Source organism: Podarcis melisellensis (assembly GCF_964234715.1).
Source record: "Podarcis melisellensis genome assembly, chromosome: 15".
In the NCBI taxonomy this organism is placed as follows: domain Eukaryota; kingdom Metazoa; phylum Chordata; class Lepidosauria; order Squamata; family Lacertidae; genus Podarcis; species Podarcis melisellensis.
The window spans coordinates 44,360,950-44,388,719 of NC_138532.1; the positions used below are offsets into that span (position 1 = coordinate 44,360,950).

Here is a 27,770-nt window from a genome sequence, read left to right on the forward strand (position 1 = left end):
GCATACCAGGAGAGGCGTCCCGTAGGTACGAGGGTCCTAGGCCGTATAGGTCTTTAAAGGTTAAAACCAGCACCTTAAACCTGATCCTGTACTCCACCGGGAGCCAGTGCAGCTGGTATAGCACCGGGTGAATGTGGTCTCGCAGTGAAGACCCTGTAAGGAGTCTCGCTGCAGCATTCTGCACCCGCTGGAGTTTCTGGGTCAGTCTCAAGGGCAGCCCCACGTAGAGCGAGTTACAATAATCCAATCTGGAGGTGACCGTCGCATGGATCACAGTGGCAAGGTCAGGGCGAGAGAGGTAGCATTTGAGGGTCGGTGAGGATTGGCTAAGCCAAACAGCTGCTCGTCGCAGGAGAAGCAGCTTCTCTCAGGCCCTTCCCACGCCCCTTTGAGGAGGCTCAGGCCACCACCCCATTTTCTCGCTCTTTATGGTGGTCCTCGCCACCAGCTCTGCGAGGTCCATTTTACTTCCGATGAAGCAGATCGAAGCTCCTGAAGGTCTCGCGTCTGGAAATTCTGGGAGGCCCTGATCCTGAGCGCAGTCCCAGCAGAGTTAGCACCCTTTTGCTCAGCTGGGCTTCCTTCTGGGTAAACTGTTCTTGGAAGAAGAAAGTTAAATTTATTATAGGAAATGCGTATTTGGATAGGAAAATAGTTCCTCGTTCTGAGTGATTTGGCAATACAAGGAAGCCACGTTTGCCGCCTTTGTTCTCCCCGCAGGGATAGAGCCAAAAAGGCAAGAACTCCCCCCAAGAGAAAGGAGGCGGAGGCAGGAAGTGAGAGCTGCAAGCCGAGAGTATCAGCCTAGCGTTAAAGGAGAGGTCAGCACGGAGATCAAAGGACAAGGAGACAGTTTAGGAATTTGGGAGTTCCCTTCTCTGTCTGCTTTAACCCTTTGCAAACCGCTGTACGACAAGACATGCAAGGCAAAGATTCCTAGGTTTGGACTGCACATCATACAGGGCCCAGCAGGGGGTCATTAACATGGGAGGGGGGCATCGGTTGCCATTCACGAGATGTTGTTGGTCCCCAACTCCCAGCAGCCAGAGAGGATGATGGGAGTTGCAGTCCAGCAGCGTCTAGAGAAAACATGCGGGGGAATGTTTGGTCCAGCCAGTCGAAAACTTCCTGTTTCCTCCTGGCTGGAGCATCCTTCCTTTGCATGTCGCTAGAGGTGGGCGTGACCTTACCTGTCCAGGTAACAGAAGGACAAGGCATGCTGCCACTCTCTCTCTTTTTCACTTCCTCTGTCGCTGGACCAGCTTCTCAGCTAGCAGAAGCAGTGGGATCAAGTCTCCCATATGGGGTAGATGCACATGTATATATTTGTAACTAAATCTGCCATCAGGGATCCAATTGTGAACTGATGTGAATAAACAACTTTTATTGACTTTAAGATTGTCATGTCTTTATTCTTTTAAGAGGGATAAAAGGGAACTTACCAGGAATATACAATTCAATATTGAATTGTATAAAACAGTGAGAGGCTTACACAAGCCTGCAACCAGCTATCTGCTGTGCATGCAAAAGGGGAATGTAAACTCTGCTAAGTAAAGGAACTTGCTAACGCACGTTAGGAAGGATATTAATAAACAATATATCCTCTCCTGCCTCCCTGAACATTCCATATATATATATATACGAAAGCATATATATATATATATATATATATATATATATATATATATATAATAGCTCACCATCTTACTTTAAAAAGTGTGAGATGGGAAGTGCAATGGGCAATGTCATGGAAAGGGAGACAGCATGGTGCAGTGGTTAGGGTGTCAGACCAAGGTTCAAATCCCCACTCAGACATGACGCTCTCGCTGGGTGACCTTGGACCAGTCACAGTCTCTCAGCTTAACCTACCTTGCAGGGTTGTTGTGAGGAAAAAATGGCCCACTGAAGATTTGGTCGCTTCAAGCAAACTTATGCGCTGCTGGGATCTGAAAGCCCAGGTTGGATTTTTAAATTTTCTGGTGCATTTTATTTATTGCTTGCCGTGTTTTGTTATGTTGAGTTTAGCACTTACATTTTTGGAAAGAGGGGTTATAGATCTGATTTGTTTCATAAAATGTATTATATGCCGCTTGACTGTAAAAACAACCTTCAAAGCACTTTACAAAAGCTATCAGTTAAAAAGCATTTAAGAACAAATATTTGAAACCTTCAAAAAACAGTTAAAATAATGACTAGGTAAAAACCAGATTAACAGAATCACGGGACTGTGGAGTTGGAAGGGATCCTGGGAGTCATCTAGACCAAACCCCTGCGATACAGAAGTCTCAACTAAAACATCCATGCCTAAAGCACCTCTCAACAGTTCATGTCTGGAGAAGCTCTGCCTAAACAGAATTGCTTTGAGCAGGTCCTGAGCTGTTAAGGGCTTGACTGAATGATCGGTTGGTTGCATTCATATTCCCCCTATCCCTCAAGGACTTGGGGCGGAGGACACAACAACCCTGTGCGGTAGGTTCTGGTCCTAGCAGTCCATACTGGCTGCGTATAATTAAACACACATTGGTGATGCAAGATTAGGAGGTCAGGAACCGGAAGCCGCCCATGTGTCCTAGCCAAGGTTTGGGGTACACAGTAGGCGGGAAACCAACAGGTGTAGCTTGCTGCGATCAGCACAGCGTCCCCTGTTGGATATCTGCCTGTCATGCAGCTGGCAAAGGCAGAAGAGCGCCTGCTTCTGTCTTTGCAGCGAGGCTGGGAGCTGCCAGCTGCCTGCCCCCGAGGAGAAGGGGGCCAGTGTTTGTGGGGCTCCGTGGCATTCGGGGCACGTCTTCCCGACCCACCGGGCAAGGCAAAGCCAAGCCAAGCCATGCCAACCCCGCAGATCCTGAACACCCCCCACCTCGCCCCGGCTGCTACCTTCGTCACTCGCTGAGCAGCGTCAGCAAGCGTCGCTGCTGCTCCGGCAACGGGCGCGCTAGCAGGGGCAGGTGCTGCCACCCGGTGGCCACAGGAAGGTACTGCAGGGCCAGCGCGGGCGTGACGCAAACACGCGGCAATTATCACGCCAGCAGCACCAAGGCTGGCCGGGCACACTCAGCCCTCCAGAGGGTTGGCAAAGAGGCCTTTTCCTTATCGGGGGCGCCAGCAGGTTCTCTGCTGCACCCACAGAGGATGGCCCTTTGGGAATGGGTAGGATGGTTTTATTACGGGGGGGGGGAATTGGGGAGGGGGTTACCTAGCCAACACATCAGAAGCGTTGGCCTCCTGAGCTCGTGTGAATTTGACAACATCCATTTCCAGAGCAGAGGCACTCGTTCCGCCGCACGGCGTCACGTGCAAACACCACCACTGATTTCAATACATTCCCCTCCATGGGACAACCTGCCCTGGGCAAGGAGACCCCGTCCCCAAACAGAGAAATTCACCAAAGAAATAGCCCAATAGTTGGTTTCATTTAGTTCCAGAGGGTAATAAAAATTGTGGTCCAAGAATGGAGGGGAGGGGCCTGACTCATGGAACGAATGGAACTGGGACGCCCACGCACACCTTGGATATGTAGATATTTTCATTAACTCGCGTGAAGTGTGGACTTGAACCACGCATGATGGACAGGGGCATGTCTGGATCTCAAGGATTCTGCCTGGCGCCACAGCTTTTTCCGTGACATACCGGTGATATTTTGATGCTGCTGTGTTAAATGTATCATGGGGAAATGTGGGAACTCTTGCGGGAATTTTTCGAGGATAGTAAGGGAGGATATATTGATTAAATATTATCCTTCCTCACTCACGCTAGTGAGCTAGTAGCAGAGCACATCCCCTTGTACATTGCAGGAAGCAATGGGTTCATGAGAATCGTGAGAATCGAGTTGAGAATCAAGTTGATGGGTTCATGAGAATCGTTTGCTTTAAGCAATCCAGTCTGGCTTGTCCAGATTGGATTGTTCCTGGTAAATCCCCTTTAGTTCCCTCTTAAAAACAATAATGACACAACAGTCTTCTTTTAAAAGTAATGGTAAGGTTTACTTGCATTCAGTTCACAGTATGAAGGCAGGCTTTAGCTCAGGGGTCAGCAACCTTTTTCAGCCGTGGGCCGGTCCACCGTCCCTCAGACCATGTGGGGGGCCGGACTATATTTGGAGGGGGGGAATGAACGAATTCCTATGCCCCACAAATAACCCAGAGATGCATTTTAAATAAAAGGACACTTTCTACTCATGTAAAAACACGCTGATTCCCAGACCGTCCAAGGGCTGGATTTAGAAGGCAATTGGGCCGGATCTGGCCCCCGGGCCTTAGGTTGCCTACCCCTGCTTTAGCTTGTAGTTACAATTACAGAGAAAACTGTGGGTTCATCCTCTGTGAGGGATGAGCCCATGTGCTGCTGGCTGAGAGCCAGCAGACAGCAAAAGGCAAAATGGAGAGAAGGGATCAAGAGAGAGAGAGACTGGCCCCTTTGTAGGGTCTGCCAGCGTCACGCCCATCTACCTGGTCACACGCAGGGGGAGGATGCTCCAGGTGTGACAGGAAGTCCTCCTGGCTGGAGCAACATTTCCCTGTGTGTACACTCTGGGCAAAAAGGAAATGTTGTATTTGACTGTTTCCGTGATATTATATCCCACAACTCTTAACAGCCCATATGCCCTTTGTTCTGGGCTTTTTCTTCCCTGTTTTTGCTTGGGAGTTGGGAACCTTAAAATGATCAAGGCTTCCTAGCTGCTGTTTTGCTTTGATTTGCCTGGCTGAGGTCTCTTGCTTGAACCTGATCAATTCTGAACCCGCAGGTCTCTAGACCCTGGCGAAGTTGGGAAACGGTTTAAGTACCGTACCCCAATATTTTGTCCTTATCAACCTTTCTGGGATCCTTTCCAACCTCACAATTCTAGGATTCTTTGCTTCATTGGAGGTTTTTAAACAGACGTTGGGTGGCCACCTGTCAGGGATCCATTAGCTGCATTTCCTGTATTGCAGGGGTTGAGCTGGACGACCATTGGGGGACCCTTCAAGCTCTACAGTTCTATGATTTTGTGTGCACACAAGGGGACACCCCTTCTCTCCACCACCCGCTTCCTCGCAGCCCTTGTCCCTCCTGGCTGTTTCCCACCCATCATAAGCCGCCCATCTGCCAGACCTTGGCCAAAGCCTCCCTCTCCTGCTCCAGTTCTCCTTTGCCCAGTGAGATGGGCCTCTCTCTCCCTGGAGAAACTGGAGGGGTCTGGCATTACGGCAGGGAACGTCCCGTCCCCCCTTCCTCCCTCCCTCCCTCCCAGACCCAAAGGAGACTTTACGGTTCCCCCACTTTCCTCAAATCCAGAGCCAGTTGCAAAAGGATTAAGTCACAATTATGGGGAGGGAGGAGAGCAGGATGAGGCCTGAAGGTGCGAATGGGCTGAGAGGAGGGACCCCTCAGATGAAGAGGCTGGGAGTGGGGGCGAGGGCTCTCTGGATTCTCGAGGAGGGGGGATAGGAAGGCTTCTTACCGCACCCCACCCTCCGAAGCCCGTGTGGGGATGTTGCCAGGGAGCTTGGCCAACGGGCCCGAGAGAAAGAGAGAGAGAAACCAGGGCAGGGTAGCTGGGCCTTGGCCCCCATCTCCCCAGGAAGGGCTTCCTTCGCCCGGGTCCTCCGGCCTGGCACGGGGGAGCCAGGAGGAGGATTAACAGTTCCCTGCGCCTCCAGCGTGGCGTCGCGCTGCGAGTGGTTTGGAGCGGGCAGCCAAGGCGCTGCTAATCGAAGCCAGGTGTGGGGGGCTTTTTTGAGGGGGGGAGGCTCGGAAATGGGGGCTTGTATCCTGTCCAAGTCAGGCCGGTCCTGGGCCCACCGCTGAGCATGCGCCAAAGCCGCAGCTGCTGCTGCTGGAGGAGGAAGGAGAGAGGCGCTGGCTCCCCGCATCTGGCCTGCCTGCGTCGCCTCCTCGCGCGGTGATTAATGGCGGGGAAGGGAGGGGGCACCCAGACCCCCCCCCCCGCCGCGCCAATGAGTTCACCAGAGCCTCGCTCCAATGTGCGGAACTCGTTGAGGGGAAAGGCGTCCTCTCCGCGCGCGCGCGCCACCCCGAAATGCGCCTCGAGCTGCCCGCGCGCGGCCAGCAAGGGGCCACGAAGCCAGTTTCTCGCCCTTCCTCCCCGGTTCCCGCTTGGGCACGGCGTGGAGAGCCCCCCGGAGAGCCCTGTAGAAGCAGGATCAGGCCAGAGGGGGCCCGTCTAGTCCTGCCTCCTGTCCTTGCCAAGTGCCCCCGAGATCAAGTGCCTTTGGAGGTTCCATAAGAACATAAGCAGAGCCTGGGTGTGTGTGTGCTGGAATCGGGCAAAAAGTGGCCCCTCTAGTCTGGTATCCTGCATCCAACCAGATGCCCCAAACGGGAAACCCACAAGCCAGACATGGAGGCAACAGCGCTCTCCCAGCTTGCAGTTTGGAGGTAGGCTGCCCTGTGCCGGGAGGTTCTGTTGGCTAATGGCCTTCGCAAAGGGGGCCCATCGAGTCCAGCGCCCTGTCCTCACTGTGGCCAGCCAGACGCCCCAAAGGGACCTGAGCAACTCTCCCCTGTTTGTTCCCCGTTGCCTGGTACACAGAGGTAGACTGCCTCTGGGCGTGGAGGTTCGGCTATCACAGCAGGCCTCCGATTGGAGGTTCTCTTTTACAATCCTGAAGGCCCCCCGAGTCCAGCTTCCTGTTCTCTCAGTGGCCCAATTGGGGCAAGAAAGGAGGCCTGCAAGCAGGACCTGAGTCTGCCAGCTCTCCCCGGCCCAGTTGGACTGGCATGCAGATACATTCACGGCCTCCGCCAGGGCAGGGAGAACAGAGCCATAGCAGTTACAAGCCACTGACAGCCTTACCTTCCACTGTGAATTTTCATAATTCTTTATAAGAGCATTGGAAGAGCCTGGCTGCAGCTGGGTCAGGCCAGTGGGGCCCATTCAACCCACCTGAGGGATGTGGCCCTCCAGACCTCCCTTATCTGGCCCTTGGAAATCTCCCCAGGGTGGCGAGAGGGGTGTGTGTGTGTGTAGAAAGCAACCTATCCTGGGAAGGCAAAATTTGCATGTGTTGCCCCACCCACTTTTGCCTCTGGCCCCACCCACCACTGGCATGCGGCCCCCAGCTGCTGCCACAGAGGAGAATGTGGCCCTCAGCTGGAAAAGGTTAAAGCAGCACACCTTGACCTCAGATCTCAGAAAGGTTTCCCAACTGAGAACAGGATGTTGGCCTAGAGGGGCCATTGGCTTGATCCAGCAGGGCTATCCATATGGATGTCTACTGTGAGAGCAGAACCTCCATGGCCAGGAGCAGTCTACCTCTGAATACCTGATGATGGGGAACAACAATTAGATGGGTGGTGTTGTGCTCAGGGGCTGCTTGGGGGGCTTCCCAGTGGGGCATCAGGTCGGCTCCTGTGAGAACAGGATGCTGGACTAGTTGGGGTCCCCGCCCAGGCCTGATCCTGCAGGCTTTTCCATTCTTATGTTCCTGCAAAACACCACCTGTTGATTATTGCCAATCAGGCTGCCGATGAAAGCAGACTTGATGTTTTCCTGCCTAGCTGATTTCACAAACCTTACTTTGTGCTTGTTAGGAGTGGGGTGTGTGTGTGTGTGTGTGTGTGAGAGAGAGAGAGAGAGAGAGAGAGGGGGGGGGGTCTTTGCCCCACACCTTGTGGCAATGTTCTCTCCCCCTCCCCCTGCCCCTTTCCTCTCCAGGAGGGGGCAACCTCAGATGTCAGTCAACGCAAGGCCTCAGGGACTCAGCGGCTTGTCTTCAGGTTGCCTAGAGGTGGGGAAGGGGCTGCCTGTGTGATTTATACATAACAGACCAATAAATTACCTGGATGAGGCCTGGGGGACCCATTCCTCACACCAGCCGTGCAGAGTCTGATGCCAGAACCTCTCCAAAAAAAGAAAGAGAGAGGGAAAAGGAATTGTTTCCAACAATTAGCTGAAGATGAGGCAAAGACGAGAGAAGAGAGTTAATTCTGGGGGGGGGTGGTAGGGGGGTCTCAGTAAACACACTCCTTCTTACTTAGGTTTGTGCCTTTTGGGGTCTCTGATGGTGCCCTTCTGTAAGTTTGGTCAGGAAGGAAATGCAATACGAGGGGAGCCTTTCTTTGCAATGCACGGTATTTATTCATTTTGTTCTGAAATTCATTTATTTATAAGTTCAATGAGACACAGATACTTCTTTGTCTCACCATTTGCTCCTCAGAACAATCCTACAAGGTAGGTTAGAAGAGTAAGAATTGTTGGAAGGGGGTCCCCCAGGGGCCATCTAGTCTGACCCCCTGCGTTGCAAGAATCACAGCCAAAGGATCCCTGGCAGGTGGCCACCCAGCCTCTGTTTAGAGACCTCCAGGAAGCAGAGCCCACCCACTTCCAAGCGAGTTTGCCCCACTGACTGTCAGAATGTTCTTCCCGATGTTGAGTCGGGCCAGGATGAGAGATGGCAACTGGCCCAAGGTCACCCCAGCGAGCCTCTTGGCTGAACAGGGACTTGAACCCAGGGCCTCCCAGGTTCTAGGCTGGCACTCTGACCGCTACACTGCCACTGCCTCTTTGCCTGGCATCTTGACTCAGAAGTATGAGTCAAGTTTTGTGTCTGTGACGCTGCCTCGCCAAGTCCTGGGCCGTTTTGTCCTGCTGGCTCAAGCAGCTGCTTCTTTGTTTTTGGAAATGTGGGAATGGAACCAGGGAACTTCTGGATGCAGGACCAGACTCCTTGCTTACCCAACCCAGTACTGTCGGCTCTGACCGGCAGCGGCTCTCCAAGCTCTCAGGGCAGAGATGTCTGCCTTTTGCAGCACCTGTTGCTCCTTAAGCCTTTATAACTGGAGACACCACTGGGGATTGGACCCGGGATCTTCTGTCTGCAAAGAGGGTCTATGCAATGCAATGCAATGCAGGAACAGGGCCTTGTGTGTGGTGGCACCTCCTCTTTGCAATATTAGACATCTCTGTTGCCATTTTGCTGCCTCCTGAAGGTCTCCATCTGCACTGGAACAAATTTCAGACTGTTTTCATACGTGATATTTTTTGGTAAAATGGTTTGTATCATTTTCTATATATGGAATCATTACGGAAGTGGTTTTAATTGGATCTAAACACTTGTTTTACATTTGTGCCTTTTTTCTGTTTTACAGTTGCATGCTTTATTGTTGTCGCCCATCCCTGGGACCTTGGGGGTAAAGGCGAGAAATCTAATAAAAGTAAATTAAGAGCAGCTGCTCCACTGCTGAGATATGGCTCAGTCCCCAACAGCATCTTCAGGTAGGGCTGCGAACGTCCCCTGCCTTAAATCCTGGAGAGCCATTGCTGCCGATCACTGTAGGCAATACTGAATTAGGTGGACTGGACCAGTGGTCTGAGTCAGTATAAGGCAGCTTCCTCATAGAATCAAAGGAATGCAGAGTTGGAAGGGATACCCAAAGGTCATCCAGCCCAACCCGCCGCAATTGCAGGAATCTCAGCTAAAGCATCCAAGACTCTGCTTAAAAACCTCCAAGGAAGGACTTGGGAGGGAGTCCGTTCCACTGTCAAACAGCTCTTACTGCCAGAAAGTTCTTCCTGTGTTTCTATTGAACTCAGTCCTTCATTAGGAACCATGAAGAGTGGAAGCCTACCTTATTCTGAAGGAAAGGAGTGTTGCCTAGTGGTAGGAGGTCTCAAGTTCAGTTCCTGGCAGCATCCCCAAGTGGTGTGGGATGTAACATAAGCCGTCAAGTACAACGCTTCCTGTTTGCCTAGAGTGGACACAGATCCAGCCAGTGGAACTTCCTGTTCCACCTGGAGCATCCTCTTCCTTCATGTGACCAGGTAGGTGGGCGTGACTTCTTATTACTTTTTAAAGAAGCTTGTTTTGTCTTTATTCTTTTTAGGAGGAACATGTATATTGGGGAATGCACTCTGCCGTTGACTCACAAGTGTGAGTTAGGAAGGATACTACTGTATTAAATCAATATATCCTCTCCTAGTATCTACAACATTCCCACAGGCAGGACTGGGAATGTTCCCTGCCTGAATTTCTGGAGAGCCACTCAGGGGCAGCACTGAGTTACATGGACACAAGGACCTGATTTGTATAGACCAGCTATTCTGATTTAAACCCCTCCTTTATTTGGAATTGCGACTCGCTTCCTATGCTCCAGACGAAACCAGCCCTTCATTAAGAACCAGGAGGGCTGGAATCTAACTACGGAAAGGGACGTTGCTCAGAGGCCTCAGTCTCAACCCCTGGACTCTCCCGAGTGCAGCTTTTCTGAAACTCTGGAGACTTGAACTCTGGATAGCGCAGCTTCCTCTGATCAGCCGCCCTGGTTCCCAGCCATGCATACAGAACCAACAGTGAGATCATCGGATGCCTTCAAAGCTGGGCTCTGCCTCCTGCCAAATAATGTTCCTCCTCTCTGCATATTTGGCAAACTCCTCGCTTTGCACCCATTGCTGAGCATGGAGGGGGGGAGGGGGGAGCATCCCATAATCTCTGTTCGGAAAAGGACTTTGCCTCCAACCTGTCCTCTCCAGGTGGCCCAAAGAGATGGAGCATTGTTCGGAAAAAAACTCTTCCTCCATCTCCTTCGATTATCCCAGAGAGATGATCACAAAGGGCGGTCGTAGCCGGAGGGGAAGAGGGCCAACTCTGCCTGGTGAGAAGGTCCACGATTCAGTCTCTGGCAGGTAAGGTTGGGGAAGAATATCAGAAGAGCCTGCTGGTCCATTCAGTCCAGCATCCTATTCTCACAGCTGCCAACCAGGTGCCCACATGGGAAACCCCACCTGCAAGCAGGATTTGAGCGCAAGAACAGCACTCTCCCCTCCTGTGGTTCCCATAACTGGTACTCAGAAGCGTGGCTGCCTCCATCCAGATCAGTGGCCATCACTGCTTCCTGTGACAGGGAGTTCCACAGTTTAACTCTAAAACTGCCCTGAATCTTCCAACATTCCATTTCATTGGATGACCCTGCTGAGTTTTAGTATTACATTGAGAAGTTTATGCACTTTCTCTATGCTCTGCAAAGTTTTATATTTCAACTAAACATCCGGAAGAACTTTCTGCCAGTAAGAGCTGTTTGACAGTGGAACGGGCTCTCATGAGAGATGGTGGACTCTCCTTCCTTGTGGGTTTTTAAGCAGAGGTTGGACGGCCATCTTTCCTGAATGCTTTAGCTGAGATTCCTGCATTTCAGGGGGTCAGACTAGATGAGCCTTGGGTCCCTTCCAGTTCTACAGTTCTCGGATTCTAGAATTCAACAGGTACAAATATTATCACATTTATTATTATTAACATAAAATTAAGGCCACACATTCATTTCATACCCTGTGTAAATGTTTTCAGCCAGTTTGCCCCTTGCTGGGGGACCCAGAAAAAAAATTCACTGGGACTTGAGCCCACCCTTGTTGGCCTGGGAGCACCTTCCTTTTAATGAAGGGGGGATCGGGTCAGAACAAAAGTCGTTGAAGATCTCTCCATTGCAGCAAGATGAAGAGGAGGAGGGTGGCGGTCCTCCTGGCGGAAGGCTCAGTGAGAAAGGGAAATGCAAGAATCTGAGATCTGTCCTGGAAACTTCACCGGCATCAGAGCCCTGCTGGGTCAGGCCAAAAGGCCCCTGAGGCAAACTTCCTGTTTCTCACCAGACGCCACAACAGGAAGTCCAGCAAGCAGGACAGGCAAGGCCTCCTCACGTCGCCCGTCCCTAGAAAGTGCAAAGCCCGCTTTCAAAGCCATCATGTGGCAGTGAATTCCATAAGTTGGCTATGCAATGGGGAAAGGAAGACATCCTTTGGCCTGTCACAAGGAAAAAAAACCCCTACCATTGTTTCACAACAACATTATAGCACTGGCTGACCATCAGGCAAATAAATTCGGCCACCATCTGTTGGGCAGTCTGCTGAAGATGCAGTCTCTCTAATGGGGTCTCTTTAACAGAGGCCAGATTTGCCCAAATTGAGGAGGAGGGCTATTAGTCCAGAAGTGGGGGGGGGGCGGGCTGCCTTCCCTTCTAGGTCCCCTCCCAGGGGCCCATATGTCCGTGGTGGGCGGGACAGCAAAGGCACATTTCACTCTTTAAAAAATGCATTTTCATGTTTTACTTTAAATAATCTCGACAACGCATTAACAATTAACATAATACACAAATAAATGGGTGTCACAACTGGAACATAAGTACATAAACAGGTTTGAGGTTGTCTGTTGGTTTTTTGCAATCAGAAGGTGCCAGGTGTCTTGCTCTGCTTCCCTTTGGACCATATCAGAGAGGGGGTCTTGGGGGGCAGCCCAGGACCTCCAGACACACTGGCCAGGCTTGTGCCTCGAGGAGGTCACTGTGCTGCTGCTAATCCAGCAGTTTGACACTCCGTTGTCTCTCGAGACAGATGGATGTCATCAAGGTGCATAAATGTTATGGAATGATAATTAAAAATCAAATAAGTGTCCCAGAGCAAATTTTACCTCTGTGCAGCAGGCATGTTTCTACCCACGCTCACCCACCCACCTGTCTCTCCATCCTCCTTCCAGAGAAGAAAAGGATCAGAGTCCAAGGAGGGGAGTGGCCTGGGGAGAGTTCCGAGGGCCGGAGAGAGAGGCCTCTGGAGGGCCGCATTTGGGCTCTGCCCTGGAGGCTCCCTGGCTCAGTGGGTGGGCGCCAAGCAGGGGCGTAGGAAGGGGGCGGGGCGCCCCAGGTGCCATCATGGGGGGGGGTGACAAATTATCAAGGAACAATTACTGCCCTACTAGGGCAGTTCATAAAAACTTTTTTTAAAAAAGCCTGCTCCAAAGGTCTTCTCTTACTACACTAGGGATTACATAGCTATATATGAAGTTTCATGCATGTCAGTTAATATCTTGACCCTCCTCCACGAAAATAGCTGCTTACTTGGCCATTTTCCTATGTCGTGAAGGCTGAAATTTTAATTCAGTGGAGCACTTACTGTTCCCATCCCTAACCCTGCAGAAAGCCATCTAATTAGACTTTAATTTGATTTTGACATGTTTTTAGGATTAATTTAATTATTGTTTGATTTTATACCAATGTTATGTATCTGATGTTAGCCGCCCTGAGCCCGACTTCGGTTGGGGAGGGCAGGCAGGATATAAATAAAAGTTGTTTTTATTATTATTATTATTATTATTATTATTATTATTATTATTATTATCATCATCATCATCATTATTCCTTTGTAAGAAAATATGACATAACATAAAACCATTTTTGCAGGCAAAAAAATAAATAAATCAATGGGGGGGGTGACAAGAAATTTTCTGCACTGGGCACCACCTGACCTTCCTACGCCTCTGGCACCGAAAAGTGCAGGTCTGGTTCTTCTATATACCAGTTTGCATGCAAGTGGGTGGTAGAGCCCTCTAGAAGCAGGGTTTGCAGTTAGCAGAGCACCAGGCACATTTTGCACCTAAATATTCTCCATTTGTGAGCACCTCAAAGAGTCTGGGTGCCATTTTTTGGGGGGGGGGACCTGGCTGTCACTCAAGGATTCCTGAAATGTATGTGCTTTGAAGCCTCAAAGTATATGCTAAAGATAGACAATATATTAAGAAATGTAACAATAAAGAGTAGTGTTTTGAAAACTGAAGTATGGTACCAATATTTTTATTGTCAACACCAAATTAAACATGTATTAACAATTTCTGCTAAAAATGTGATATTAACCATGTGTTACTTATGTGAATTGCATATTACTGTAATTCATGCTTATCAAAAGTAATAAATAAGAAGTGGCAACTAGACATTCTCTTTTGGCGTCCACAACAAGCACCCAGGAGCCATTCGGCTCCTAGTTTTTTTATCCCAGTTCCTAACGCTGCCTGGAGAGGGTTACCTGGGGGGCTGCTAAGAGGCAGGGGGGTGGCTGGAGGTGTTAGTGACTATCAGACTTTGAAAAGTTGGACCGATTTCACCTGCTGTGTTGAATTAATCAAACTAAATAGTTCTCATTGGCTTTTGAATAAATGTTCAATTAATTGTTACTGTTCTGATTTTTACAGCATTCTGCTTTCCTCAGTGGGTCTTGCAAACCACTATTCTGAATAATTATTTTAAGAATGCTGGGGATGAAGAACTTAGGCAACCAAGTGGGTGGGTGGGGAGTGTGGCCCATCACAAAATTTGGGAACCACTGATTCTCAAAGGACATGCAGGCTGCAGTCTCCGAACCAGAGAAGCAGACGTTCTTCTGCTCAAATGCTGCTTGTGGGTTTCCCAAAAGAGGCACCTAGGTGGCTACTGTGAGGGCAGGATCCTGGACTAGATGGGCTCCCTCTGGCCTGATCCAGCAGTCATGATCTTCTGAGGTTCTTAACTTCTTAAGCAGGGTGCAAACCATGGTGTCAGCCTCACAGCCTTACAGGGACTTCAGGGCCCTTGTGGGCTTGGAGACCTGTTTCTTGTGCTTTGTTTCCCCTTAAGAAGCAGCCCTGCAGGGGTGCAACTCTGCACAGAGGCAGGGGGAGCTTGGACAAGGCTGCGGTCGTGTGTGGCGCAGTGGGAAAGGGGAAACGAAATCTGTCAGCCTCCACACATTCTTTCTCCCTCGGTCCAGACCCCACTCCGTTTCCACAACAGGAGAAAAAGCCAGCCTGACCTTACCTTGGGCCAAAGCCACCCCCAGCCTCATTTGTGGCACTTCTGGGCAGGCAACCAACAAGGGCTCATCCAGTGGCATAGCGTGGGTTGTCAGCACCCGGGGCAAGGCAAGTAATTTGCGCTCCCTAACCCGTGGATTTGCGCCCCCTAACCCCCAGATGTTGCGCCCGGTGCAGTCGGCCCCCCCTGCACCGCCCACACTATCCCACTGGGCTCATCCAGCCTTGTTCCCGACCAGGAAACTACGAGGGAAGCGTGGGGAGTTGTTTAGGATGGATGTGTGTCAGGAAGGATTCAGCAAGACAAGGGTCATGGGGTGGGGGTTTTTCAGACTGAGAGCCACACTGCCTCGCTGGCCAGAGGGAAAAGAGGGCGGAGCCACAGGTGTGATTTGTACTTTTGTATACAAAAAGAGAGGTCCTGCACATAAAACTCTCCATCTTCAATTCAGGCAAGCGAGCGAGAAGCAGAATCAGAACTGAAGACTTGGGAGGGACCCCCAAAGGCCATCCAAACCCTGCAAGGCAGGGCCAATCAGAGGCTAGAGAAAGAGGGTGTGGCCTGGGGTAAGTCCCAAGGGCTTGATGGGAAGCCCTTGGGGGCCGAATTTCTCCTCTGGGTCTAAGGTTTTCTCTCCCTCCTAGATAAAAGTTTTATAAACATATGTATATTTTCTCTCCTAATATTTGAACTTTGGGCTTGTGTGGCTGACAGGGGATTTTAAATGGATCTGAGGAACTCCCTGCTTATACAGCCCAGAATAACACAACCATGTGATGGTCTTAGGTGCCTCTGAAAGGGGGATTAGGCACATTTGTGGTGGAGAGTTCTGTCAAGGACTATTAGACGGCACGGCTGGATCTGGCTGATGAGAGTTGCAGTCCCAGAGGGCAGCAGCTTGAAGAAAACTCAAATATAGGAAGATAGGAGGCTCAGCGTTTCCCTCATACCTTGGCATTTTAAGGTGCAAGCTTCTGAGTCACACAGGACCCTATTTTTCTCTTTTGAGGACTCATCCTGAAGCAAGAGTCCCGTGTGACTCCAAAGCTTGCATCTGGCAATTTTATTCCTTTATATACAGCTTGGTTGTCAACAACCTTGAAGTGGTTTACGTTTAGGTACTCTGGGGACATTTCCGCCTGCCAAGATGAAGCCAAGTGACCTGAGCTATTATGGGTTGCAGGGAGCCCATTTTGAAACGGGTAGAGCCTCTTCCTTAAACCGAGGCAGCAGTCAACAATGGGCATTTGAAAAGACAGCAAAATGAGAGTAGGGAAGGCAAGCTATGGTTCATAAAGAACCACCTGTATTTTTGCTTGTCTGCAAAAGTCGACAAGCCGGAGCCACCACTGGGGAGGCCACGCTCCTTTTCTGGGGTCTTGGGATGGGATGAAGATGTTGGGACTTTCCCTTCTGTCCCCAAGAGACAGGCAGGTGCCCAGACCTAAGTCTCCAAGTTCCTCTTGGCCTCTCCTGCTATTATAGACCTGCCCATGTCTGCCTGATGGTGGCTTAGACCAGCATTTCCCAGAAAGGACAGTAGCACCTTGGGGGGGGGTGGCAGTGTGTGTGTGTGTGTGTGTGTGTGTGTGTGTGTGTGTGTGTGTGTGCTAAGAGGCAAGGGGGGGGCACCGGAGATGACAATCTGACTTTGAAATGCTGCTGTCACTGCATCAGGCTCATCCATTTTGTAGCATTGATTAAACAAAATTTAATTGGATTTTGACTAAACGTGCAATTGATTGTTACTGTTTTGCATTTCATTATGTCAGCCTGGACATACCGTTTCTCCGGACGCACCTCTGAAAGCCTACCGAAGGCATCAGAGAACCCCGAATTAAAATAAGCCGGACCCCCACTAAAAGTGGGTGGGGGCGCCCAGGAGGATAGTGAATCGGGTTCAGCAGTTTTTAATAACAGAAGCAGGGCCACGAGGAGTGATCCCCAACTCAGCTCTAGCCACTGCAATCATTAGACCTAAGTTATGCGTGACAGGTAATACGTCTACTCCGAGTAGGACTAGCCCCGCCTGCAGACTCCGTTTCTGTTCCTTCCTGCCTCATTTCGTTGTGGGTACGTGACTGCTGCTTTTGCTTTCGAGCAGCTGTGTCACACACCTCAGACTTTCATATTTGCTAAGCTTCTTATTTGCGAATCTTCCGGGCGGGGGACAGGCGGGGGAAGGGGAGCGGAGCCCTTTCAAAGCGGGATAAAAGCGAACTTCGTCTCCCCTCGTCCCGGGGCGGGGCGGGGCAGCTCCCCTAGGGCAGACAAGTTACCTCGCTTTCCGGGTTTCTTCTCATTTCTCTCCCCCCCCCCACCGCGAGATGGGAAGGGGTCCGCGGGCCGGGTGGTGTGGCCCCTGGGCGCCTTTCGGCAAAGGGAGCGGGCGCCAGAGCAAGGCGTTCGATCCCACGGAAATAATCAATTAATATTATTCATTGGAAACATTCTGAAGTCGCGAAGAGGTAGCATAAAAATAAATAAATAAAACAAATACGGCCTAGATTCCTGTTGGTGTTCTTAATAGCAACAGCAACGGTTATTACAATAACTAAATTAAATTCGCATTTAATAAAATAGCAATAATAGCAATAATAATTATAAACTGGAGTGTGGGGATATTCACATGCTATTCCTGAAATGCAATTGTTATTCTTGCTCAAAAACCGGGAGAAATCCACGGTAACGACCTCGAAATTCGCCTCGCAAAGCGGCAAGCACGCCAGACTTTTAAAGCCCCGGAGGAGATGAAGGCTGGGCGTGCGCCCTTGTGGGGGGAGGGGAGAGGAATATTTTCAAAAGTTGAGTGGGGGGGAATCTCCTAAACAGCGATGGAAAGGAGAGCCGTCCGCCTGGGCTTGCGACGCAAGAGAGGCGAAAATGAAACCAGCCTCCGGCGCGCATCCCCGGGGCGGCGGGCCTGCGATCTCCAAACGCCTAAAAAAGGGCCTCTTCTCCCTCTCCAAAGTTGGGCGCGCCTGGGTGGCTTCCAGCAGAATCCATAGATCCTTCCCCCAAATCCCCTTTCGGGCGTTTTTGTTGCGGTTGTAAATTCAATTGCGTTGTGTTGTTTTAAGTTGAGAAGTTTTTGTTATTAATTCGTTAACGCGTTTCTTGTCGTTTTCAAGCCTTTGAAAAGGCGGAGAAAAACCGTCTCGCTCCTCCAGCCAAGGAAGCAAACGATCCCATTCGGTTTAAATCCTTTTTTGGAAGAAGAGGCGCAATAAAAAAATATATTGCCTTATATTCCTCGGGTCCATTTTTGCTCCTTAATCGAAATCGCTGGCGGCTAAGCTTAACCCTCGATTTAACCCGGGGGAAGCAGAGCCGGAGAATCTCTTTCGATCAAGCGTTTTATAAATCTTTGATTTATAAATGAAAGAAGCAAGTAGTTTCACCCGTCCAACCGTTTGTCAATCGACGACGAAGGGGCGGGTTCGCCTGCAGGGAATATTAGTAGAGCTCCCCTCTCCCAAAAAAATCCCAGTCTCCAGGTCCTAACCCGTGTTAAGAGAGTGGAGGGATTTGGTATTTAGAGCGCTGCTCATGCGGGTTTTTATGCCGTGGTCGTCTGAACACGGACTCCTGTATAATATGTTTATTCCTCGCCGGCCTAGAGAAATGCACTGAGGTTTCGAAGGCGCGGGGAATAAAACACGGATCTTACCATCTCTCTCTCTCTTACATGCACGCTTCTGGGTCTGCGTCTCGTGTGGACGACGCCTCCCCCTGCTCTCCCGGTTCAAAATCATATCGCGCCTGAACTCCGTTGTTAAACCGCTTTGGGATGTGACCCCTCTCTACTCGAAAAGCGGTCTAAATCCCACTCCCCCGCCCCCCCAAATAATGAAGAAATGGGAGAAATGCCCTTCAGGGCCCAGAAATGGATTTCACATCATTTGTGAAGTGGGTCTGATGGCCTTGAGAGGGTCAGAAGGGACTAAACTGGAAGACATAGAGGAGCGGGAAGCAGGGAGGCGGAAGGAGGTCCCCGTCGATAAGATTCTGAATTACTTTATTGTAACTTGTCCAAGAGAATTCATTTTGTTTATTTACTTATTGCATTTCAATCCCACCTTTTTTCTCCAAGGAGCTCTAGGTGGTTCTCTCCCCCCCCCCTTTAATCCACCCAACAACCCTGCCAGGTAGGCGAGGCGGAGAGTGACTGACGGGCCCCGGGTCACCTGGTGAGCTTCCTGGCCGAGTGAGGGACCTGGTCTCTCCCAGGTCCTAGTCCGACACTCTAACCACTAGGCAACACTGGGTCACTGGAAATGGAGGGGGCGGGAAAGGAGCGGGGTGGTTAGCGCTGGAAGCAACTAAGGAGAAAACAGGACTCTGGTCCCAGTCGAAATCTCATCGTGCAAAAACAAGGTGCGCGCTCTCTCACACACACATACACACGCACACACACGCACACACACACGCGCACGCACACATGGATAAACATCACTTTCTCTTTCACACACTTTCCCTGGCCGGTTCCTGCCCCCGGCTGAGGACCACAGCCGTCGCTTTGATAGCAACGGGGGTCCGAGTTGGTTTTGGCTGCAGAAGACCCGACGCGGCGGAGGCTCTTTCCCAAATTTGAGAGAGGCTGCAGAGAAAGAACCCGAGGAAGCAGGAAGGGAGGCCCACTGTCCGTGCAAAACTCCCGGTTTCTTTGGTTCCCCAAGTCCTCGCACCCCCAAGCCCCTGAAAACATGCGAAGAGAAGATCCCCCGAAGGGCCCTGCAGTGCAGGACTGGGCCGAAGGTCTTCGCAGCGCCCACCTAGATGCCCCAAATGGGAAGTCCCCGAGCAGGACCCGGGCGACTGACTGTGTGACTTCTGAGTGAGGAACTGGGTAGAATCCTGCTTGCGTGCTCAGTTCAGAGCGACTGGGGATTTGGGTGTTGTGTTTTAAAAGAGTGAAAACTGGACATTGGTGGAGGGGGGGGGTCCACCATAAGGATCAGGCCGGGCGGGCCATCGAGCCCAGTACCCAGTTCTCACAGTGGCCAACCAGACACCCACAAAGCGAAGCCCCCAAGCAGTACCTGAGCGCGCAACAGCAACGCTCTCGGGTATAAAAACATATATCTCTGTAACGAAAGAGACGCTATTTATTCAGATAGGGAGTGCTACTGGAAGAGATCAGGAGCCCAACTCCTCCGCTGAGAACTCCCCGTTTGGACCCCTCTCCCCCGGCCCTTCAAAGCGGTCCCAGGCCTCCAAAAAAGCGTCCGACGGGACCCCCGGAGCCGCGCGCCTGAATGAAGCGGAGCGCCGCTTTGTCGTTCCCGCGGCAACCGCCAGGTGTCGCCAGCCCAGCAGGCTCCTTCAGCACCCGCGGAGAGGAATTGGGTCCGTGTGTGCGCGGGCGCGCGGGCGCGCGCGCGTGTGTTGGAGGGCAGCGCGGGATTCCTGGAGGAGGAGAGGAGAGGGGGCTGTGGCCAGGGGGCAGGAGAGCGGCTGGGGAGCGAAGTGCGAGGAAGGGCTATTTACCCCTAGGATCCCTCCCCAATCACCATATCCCGCGGAGACATGGGGGCGGTGTGGGTGGGGGGCAGAGGAGAAGCAGAAGTGGGGCAGGGGAGGCGGAAGGAGGGGCGGGCGCTGGCCGCCTGGCCCCCAAACCCGCAGCACCCACCTCTTGGACGAGAAGCGCTCCCGGGGCCGGACGGGGAAGGGGGTGCTGCCAAGGGCCAAAGACGGAGCTCCCTCGACGGCGGCGGCGGCGCTCCCTCTTCTCCTTCCCCTCGGGGTAGCCGGAGCCGAGGAGATCCCCGGCAGCGCGCATCGGCGAGGGACCCGCCCCGGCCTGAAGGTCCTCCCTCCCACCCCATCCCACCGCGGATGGGGGGGGGCGCGGCCGCTGCTTCTCCTCCTACCTGGGGCGATTTCTGCGGGAGCCCCGTCGGCGCGGCGGCTCCTCCTCCTCCTCCTCTTTCTCTGCCCCATCCGTCCCGCCCGCCCCGTCCTGCTCCGCTTGCTTCTCTCTGGCCCAGAGGAGGAGGAGGAGGAGGAGGAAGCCGCGGCGGCTCCTTGAACACGCCCGAGTTCAGCTCGGGGTCAGGCGGAGTTCGCGGCCCGGCCTTTACCTTTTCCGCCGCCGCCGCTGCGCTCCCGGCACATGGGGCTCAAGCGCAGCAGCAGCAGCAGCAGCAAGAGCGAGCAGCGGCGGCCAAGAGGTCTGAGGCGCCGGTGAGGGGCGGGCGCCGCCGCCGCCACGGCAGTAGCGCAGCCCGCTAAACCATGCGCGTCCACACGGACCTCGCCTGCCTGGCTGACTCGACGGGGCTCCCGGGTAAGACGGCGCGGCGGGCTGGTGGGAGGCACTTCAGATTGAGCGCCCTTTCCGAAGAGACCCAGCGAAAATACTTCACTGTCCCGTCCCCCCCAGGAAAAGAAAAGTCCTTTCTTTCCGCCCCTTCCCCAGTCCCAGGCGCGGCGCTTTTTCGCGCGCCCGATCCTCAGCTTGAGCTGCGCTGCGGATCTCCCTGTTCGCCCCGCCAAGCTAGCCTGCCCTGCCCGACATGTCACCCCGCAGTGGGAGGCACAACCGAAGGCGACCTTCCTTCGGAAGAACTTGGAAAGCAGAGGATGGTTTTTGCCCCGCGACCCGGGAAGCCTTGGAAGTTTTTTCGGGGGGCTCTTACGTCCTTCCTCCGTCCTCTACTGAAGCCCAATTCCTCTCCCGAGCTCGCTCTTCGCTCCGCAGTCGGTCCTGGGGCGGAAGATCCCCCTTCGGCCAGCCGAGCGGCCTTCCCTCCTGTCTCCTCCCAGGCCAGCGGCTTTGGAAGCGCTTTTCCCGGCCGCGGAGCGGGCTCCTTCGGGCTGTCAACTCTGCAGCCCAGAGAGCACGGCGGGCGGCTCCTTCTTCTCTCCCCGTCAAATCTCTCAGTTTTCTCTTTCTCCTCCCGCCACTCTCCTTCACATTTTGGAATTTGTTTTTGTTTTTAAACTTTCCCGAAATGCATTTTTGACATTTCCGTGGCCTTCACCAGATCGCACATAATGTCCCCCCCTTTTTTTGGCAGGGACCTATGACTAACAAACACCACAACTTAGGCATGGTTCACCCTGCCCTCAGCTCCGCTTATGCACCCCGCACCTCACCCCGGGGACGGAGCTGACCCTCCTAACTGGGGCTGGTGAGGAGGCAGACCAGGCCTCGCCCTGTTCGCGGCTGGAAGGGAGCGCAGGGCCGCTTTCGCTTCGGCCTGGGCGCTCCCTGCAGAGGGTACTTCGGATCCCAGCTCCAAAGTGGAGCAAGGGGAACAGTTTCCTGGGCCCAGAAGCCTCCCCCCAAGCCTCTCAGTTTTGTTTTGCCGGACCGCTAGCTGGGTGCAAGCGGTGCCTTCTGCTCCCGGGGCCCGGACGGGTCCCCCGCGAGGCGCGCTTGGAAGAAGGGCAGGGACGGTGCAGGGCTTACTCGGAAGCCAGTCCCGCTGCATGAAACGGGGCTGACTCTCTAGTAACGACGCTCGCTTAGGATTCCAGCCTTTAAGGCTCAGGGCTAGAAAGCGCGCAGAGAAAAGGAAGGGGCGGGGGCTGCGTTTTGACGCTTGGGGCAGCCGCCTCTTGGGGACCTCCGGAGGGCAGAAGACCGGGGTTCGCTGTGCTCTCTGGGGTCTCCGAGGCGGCATCCAGAAAGCGAGCCTTCTGAAAGCCGATCGTGGCCAGAGGGAGACGAATGGACACGGAGAGGCCGGCGGCTGCATCAGTGCTTTTGGCCGGTTGGCTCCGCAGGGTGGTTGCGCTGGGCGAGGGGAGAGACGTGGATGAGCTCTGCAGGCACTGCCCCCTCCAGGTGTGAACGCTTAGTCCTGCCCCCCCTCCCCACCCGGAGGGGGGCGTGGGATGCGATCGGCAACGGCGGAGATACCGGGGGGCTGAACATCCCCCCTTTCCGCCGCCGCCTCCTCCTTCCTTGAGAGGGAAACCCCTCTATAAGGGCAGACTGGCGGGGAAGGAGTCCAGAGTGCCCTGCGAGGAGCCCGGGGCCGAGGCAGAGTCACACACGTTCCGAGGGGGCGTCCGCGCCGTCGTGGGACAGGAGAGGGCAGCGGTGCGGGCAGGCTGGGCCCCCCGCGCTGACGCTGCCCGCCGGGCTCTCTCTCTTTCCGTGCGTCTCTTTCTGCAGGAGAGCGCGGCGCAGCGATGCTGGACGCCTCGTCGGAGTCGGCGGGCCACTCTCGGCAGCTGCTGCTGCAGCTCAACGCGCAGCGCACCAAGGGCTTCCTGTGCGACGTGATCCTGGTGGTGCAGAACGCGCTCTTCCGCGCGCACAAGAACGTGCTGGCGGCCAGCAGCGCCTACCTCAAGGCCCTGGTGGTCCACGACAACCTCATCAACCTGGACCAGGAGATGGTCAGCCCGGGCGTCTTCCGCGCCGTCCTCGACTTCATCTACACAGGCCGCCTAGGCGACTCTGACGGCGGCGGCGGAGAGGGAGAGCCCAGCCTGGGCGCCGTGCTGGCCGCCGCCAGCTACCTGCAGATCCCAGACTTGGTGGCCTTGTGCAAGAAGAAGCTCAAGCGCTCGGGCAAGTACTGCCAGCTCCGCGGCGGCTACTCGCCCTTCGGCAAGCTGGCGCGCGGCTTGCGCGCAGCCACGCCCGTCATCCAGAGCTGTTACGCGCCCCCGGGGCTGCCGCCGCGCCCCTCCGAGCCGCTCAGCACCCACTGCGGGGAGCTGTACGCCGCAGCCTCCGCGCACCCTCATGGAGCCGGTCTGTGCCCCCCGGAGCGCCTCTGCTCTCCACTCTGCGGCCTCGACCTCTCCAAAAAGAGCCCCAACGGGCCCTCGCCGCAGCTGCCCGCCCCGCCGCCGCCGCCGGACAGCCGCCTGCGCGCCACCATGGAGGGTCGCGAGAACGCCAGGCCCGAGAGCCCCGCCTTGCTGCCCAACCACTCGGCCTTCGGGGAGGCGGCCCCTTCGCAGCTGCAGGCGCCCTTCCATCACCTCCTGCACCACCACCGCGCAGGCAGCCCTGGGTCGGAGCCGTCGGGGCGCGCCGGCGAGGTGGCGCCGCCGGAGTTCTTCTACCGCTGGATGAAGCACGAGCCGCTGGTGGGCGGCTACGTGGAGGACGACGAGGACGACGACGACGAGGGCGGGGGCGATTGCCGAGGAGGGCGGCGGGACAAAGAGGGCGAGCTGGACCACAAGCCCGAGTCGCCCTCCTCGCAGGAGCAGCCGCCGCGGCGCTACCCGAGCTTGGAGAGCGGCGGTGCAGGCGAGCCTGACGGAGAGGACCTGGAGAACGACAAGAGCACTAGCGAGGAGACGGGCTGCAGCAGCGGAGGGCCTTCCCCGGCCGGCGGCAGCCTGGAGCGCTACCTGGGCTACGAGCCGGAGAGCTTCGGCGGCGACAACCTGTACGTGTGCATCCCCTGCGGGAAGGGCTTCCCGTCGTCGGAGCAGCTGAACGCGCACGTCGAGGCGCACAACGAGGAAGAGGAGCTGTACCGCAAGGAGGCCGCCGAGGCGGCTGCCGCCGCCGGGCAAGGCTCTCCTTTTCTGGACAAACCTCTTCCGCCGTCGTCGCTGCCGCAGCAGCAGGGGCCTCCGCCACCGCCTGTGCTGTCGGGGGCGTGCGACCTGCTGCGCCCTTACCGCTGTTCGTCGTGCGACAAGGCCTACAAGGACCCGGCCACGCTGCGGCAGCACGAGAAGACGCACTGGCTGACGCGGCCCTACCCTTGCTCCATCTGCGGCAAGAAGTTCACGCAGCGCGGCACCATGACCCGCCACATGCGGAGCCACCTGGGCCTTAAGCCCTTCGCGTGCGAGGCGTGCGGGATGCGCTTCACGCGCCAGTACCGCCTGACGGAGCACATGCGCATCCACTCCGGAGAGAAGCCCTACGAGTGCCAGGTGTGCGGGGGCAAGTTCGCCCAGCAGAGGAACCTGCTCAGCCACATGAAGATGCACGCGGCGGCGGCGGCGGCTGCTGCAGCGGCGGCAGCGACGGGCCCCGACGGCAAGCTCAAGCTGGACTTCCCCGAGGGCGTGCTGGCCATGGCGCGCCTGGCGCAGCAGCAGCAGCACGACAAGGAGCTGCTCAGCCACACCTCGCACTTCCTGGCCGCCGCCGCCGACCCCAAGGCCGCCATGGAGGGCCTCTACCTCGGGCTCAGCCCCGACAAGGCGGCCGAGGTGCTCGCCCAGGGAGCCGCGGCCGCTGCAGCTGCTGCTGCTGCCGCCGCCGCCCACCTGCACAACGACCACCACGCCCGGACCATAGAGCGCTTCTCACCCCCCTGACGACCCCCGCATCACCCCCCTCACGCTCTCCCGCTCTCCCTCCACGGACCGGGGCTTGTGGGGGAGGGAAGGGGGTTCCCCCAAGTTGTTTGGGGTGTGAGAGTGCCTTTGTGTTCTGCCCATGAGAGGGGGTGACTCTTGCCCCCACTGCGGGGGAAAAGGGCAGCTTCCTCCCCAAAAGTGACCAGCGCAGCCCCCCCAAGGGAACAGTTCAGCCCCCTCTTATTTGTGACGAGGGAGGGGACGTCATGGAGTCGTCGTCCTCTCCCCCCAACCTCTCGTGAAGCCAGAGCTCACCCCTCTCTGTTCTCTATTTCTGTTCTCTGCCAAGCTGTGGAGCTGCCCCCAAAGCGGAATTGTGAATTTGTCCCTACCTCAGATACCCCCCCCCCCACCCGTAGAGTTGGAAGGACCCAAAGATTCATCGAGTCCAGCCTCATTGCTGGTTTTTTCTTTTTGTGGGGAGGGAGAGAATAGTCTCCCCCCCCCCAATGGCCTCTGTCACCTGTCAGCTGATCTCGCCATTGGGCCAAAGGAACAGGCGTCCTGCTGGGGCCTGACAGCCTCTGCAAGGCTCAGTGCTCTAGAAAGGAGCCTGGCAGGGGCAGAAAACTAGCGCAGCAGGGAAAAGAGCTCCTGATAAACTTTCTCCTAGTTTTCTATGTGCAGGGAGATTATAATTTGACACGCTTGTGTTTTTTGGGGTGGCCTAGAAATGCCCCCCCACCCTTAAATTTGAAGTGGTGCAATTCAGAATGATATCCCAGTTTAAAAAAAAAAATGGAAGAGCTCTCTCCTCAAGGAGAGAAGGGAATCTTGCCTGCCCAAACTGCAAAAGAGCTCCAGTTGTCTGACCTGTAGGGATCGGCTCAGGAAAGGGGCCTTGGTGCAACTCTCAGGAATTGGGACATGTGGGTTATTTTTTTTTTTTTGCAAACCCGAACTCCAGCTCTTAAAAGCTTTAACAACAAAGCAACAATCAGTGATGCTTTCCCCCCACCCTTGAGTGCCCAGGGTTTTGAGTTGGAAGGAAAAGAAGCAGGCTAATAAAGTATATCCAGAGAGCACCTTGAGGACTGTCCCCCCTTGCATGGGAGGTGAGGCCTGTGTGTCATGGGCCTGATCCCACCAACTCCATTCCTCCTTCCCTTTCAGGAGTCAAACCTCGAGGCTGCCCTCTGGCCCTGCCAGAAATGGCCAGGAGGTTGTGCTCCTGACTGCCTCTCCCTCCGCCCCCAAGCTTTTCCTGTGGGGCAGACCCACATTTCTACCTGCCTCAATTGGGGGAAGCCCCAGAGACGCGTCCTCTGGGCAGGTCTGAGCTTTAGCAAAGAGGCAGCAGCTCTGTTGGGTCTACAGGGACAGCTGAAGAGTCTTGTGGCCCCCAGAAACCTTTGTGGACTCTGGTTCCCAGTGCTCAGTGGGGTATCAGTGGCCAGAGAAAGGAGGGTGAGAGGGACTGCCCACAGAATGCACAGAGAACCATGTCGGTGGTCTCTGCTTATGCTGCGTACATTTCAGCCGCCCACAGACAGTCCTTTCTGCATCTTATAGACATCTGTCCCGCTATAACCAGATATCTTGATGCACTGAATTGCCATCCTATGCCTTCAAACTGCCACACCTGTTGATTTTCTGCCTGTCACAATGGGTGACAGGCAGGACAACAGGCGTGGAAGCCTTAAATCTTGGAAGTGTAAGAAGAATCCCTCTTGGCATGGGACCCAACCCCTTCGGGTTCAAGGTTTACACAGAGCTCCACAATGTGCCTTCCTGCAGAACTAGGGAGTGAGAAACTCCTGGCTCTGCAGATGTCGCTGGACACCCAACTCCCCTCATCCCTTTCCAGGCTGGCTGCTGTGCAGTGACTTTGGGAAGGTGGTGCAGCTCCCAGTGCAGCCTGGCTCACTGGCACGAGCTGAGCACGAGTCCAAGCGTCTGGAAGTTTTTTTTCACAAATCCTGTGTGGTGACTGTGGGGGCAGAGCAAGGGGCGCAATGTTCTTAAGTTTCCTGCATCCCTTTTGCCACAGAGGCAACAGGTGAGTGGATGCCCTGGGACTCACCTGAGCAAGCACTTAACTCTCCCCTCAACCTCTTTTGCAATGTGAATAGGAGAGGGGGCCCTCACCCCCTCCTCCCCTACTAAAGACTCCACACGGCTGTGACCAAGGGGCGGCGATGGGGTGTGTGTGTTCCTTCTTACCACAAAGGGGTCCCTCTCCCTTTGAATCAGCTCCATCCCAGTCTTCCAACCCCAAGTCCCGTCTTCCACTGTCTCACTTTGAGCCAAAGATTATTCTGGGGTATTTGTGTGTGGTTTGGGGGGTGCCCTCCTTCCCTCTGCTTGTCCCTCCTCCCCAAGGACTGTTTGACAAAGACAAAACACTCCCCAGATTGTCAGCTCTGTTGGAGGTGGGATGGGCAACCCCACGGCAGCCTCTTCCATCTTCGGGGTGAAAGAGGGCAACCCAAGCTTTGACCAGTGCACGTATTGCCAGACTCTCTTTGCACTTATGGGGAGAAGGTGGGGTTGGGAGACAAGATGTGCCCTTTGCCTTCAGGCCCTGCCAGCGCAGCTGCCCCCCCTTTTCTCCAACTCTTTTTTAACCAAAGGTCAGGTTAAGATGTGAATCTTCCTTTTACCTCTATTTGCACACACAACCTCCCACCTGCCGCCCCCCAAGCGTGGGGCTGGGCCTTCTTCGTCTGAGCCAGCTGCCCCCCAACCCCCCCACCCTGCCAAGCCCTGGGAGGAGACAGCAAGACACCCCCCAACACAAAGTATTCAAAAGGGGGGGCAGCCTGCTGTGCCCACCGTAGCATTTTGTACATGGGATGTGCCTTTCCCCCTTCGTTTTATACCGGAAATAAAAAAATAAACATGGGGGAAAAAACCTCAACAGCAATAAAGTTTTCTTTTGACACCACAAGGCTGCTTCTGCTTCCTCAGGGAGGGGGGAGACTGGA

At 54.4% G+C, this 27,770-nt stretch overlaps 1 protein-coding gene and 1 long non-coding RNA gene across 2 annotated transcripts; one reads left to right on the plus strand and one right to left on the minus strand.

Moving 5' to 3' along the window:
* Positions 1 to 306: 306 nt before the first annotated feature.
* On the minus strand, positions 307 to 20,436 carry LOC309357459. Its single transcript, XR_014163131.1, has 3 exons — positions 20,180 to 20,436; positions 9,571 to 9,690; positions 307 to 593 (listed from the first exon to the last, which is right to left on the minus strand). It is a non-coding gene; the product is annotated as an uncharacterized lncRNA (long non-coding RNA).
* A 117-nt stretch (positions 20,437 to 20,553) lies between these two features.
* HIC1 (HIC ZBTB transcriptional repressor 1) lies at positions 20,554 to 27,727 on the plus strand. The gene is made up of 2 exons (XM_081889677.1): positions 20,554 to 20,836; positions 22,676 to 27,727. The coding sequence occupies exons 1-2, from the start codon at positions 20,785 to 20,787 to the stop codon at positions 24,799 to 24,801; spliced, it is 2,178 nt and encodes a 725-aa protein (XP_081745803.1). The 5' UTR covers positions 20,554 to 20,784; the 3' UTR covers positions 24,802 to 27,727.
* The last annotated feature ends 43 nt before the right edge of the window (positions 27,728 to 27,770 follow it).

What these genes read in the sequence shown, in the direction of transcription:
- HIC1 (XM_081889677.1), top strand. Translation starts at nt 20,785, where the DNA reads ATGCGCGTCCACACGGACCTCGCCTGCCTGGCTGACTCGACGGGGCTC. An exon ending in TGACTCGACGGGGCTCCCGG is followed by an intron (nt 20,837 to 22,675) that starts GTAAGACGGCGC and finishes CTCTTTCTGCAG; the next exon opens with GAGAGCGCGGCGCAGCGATG.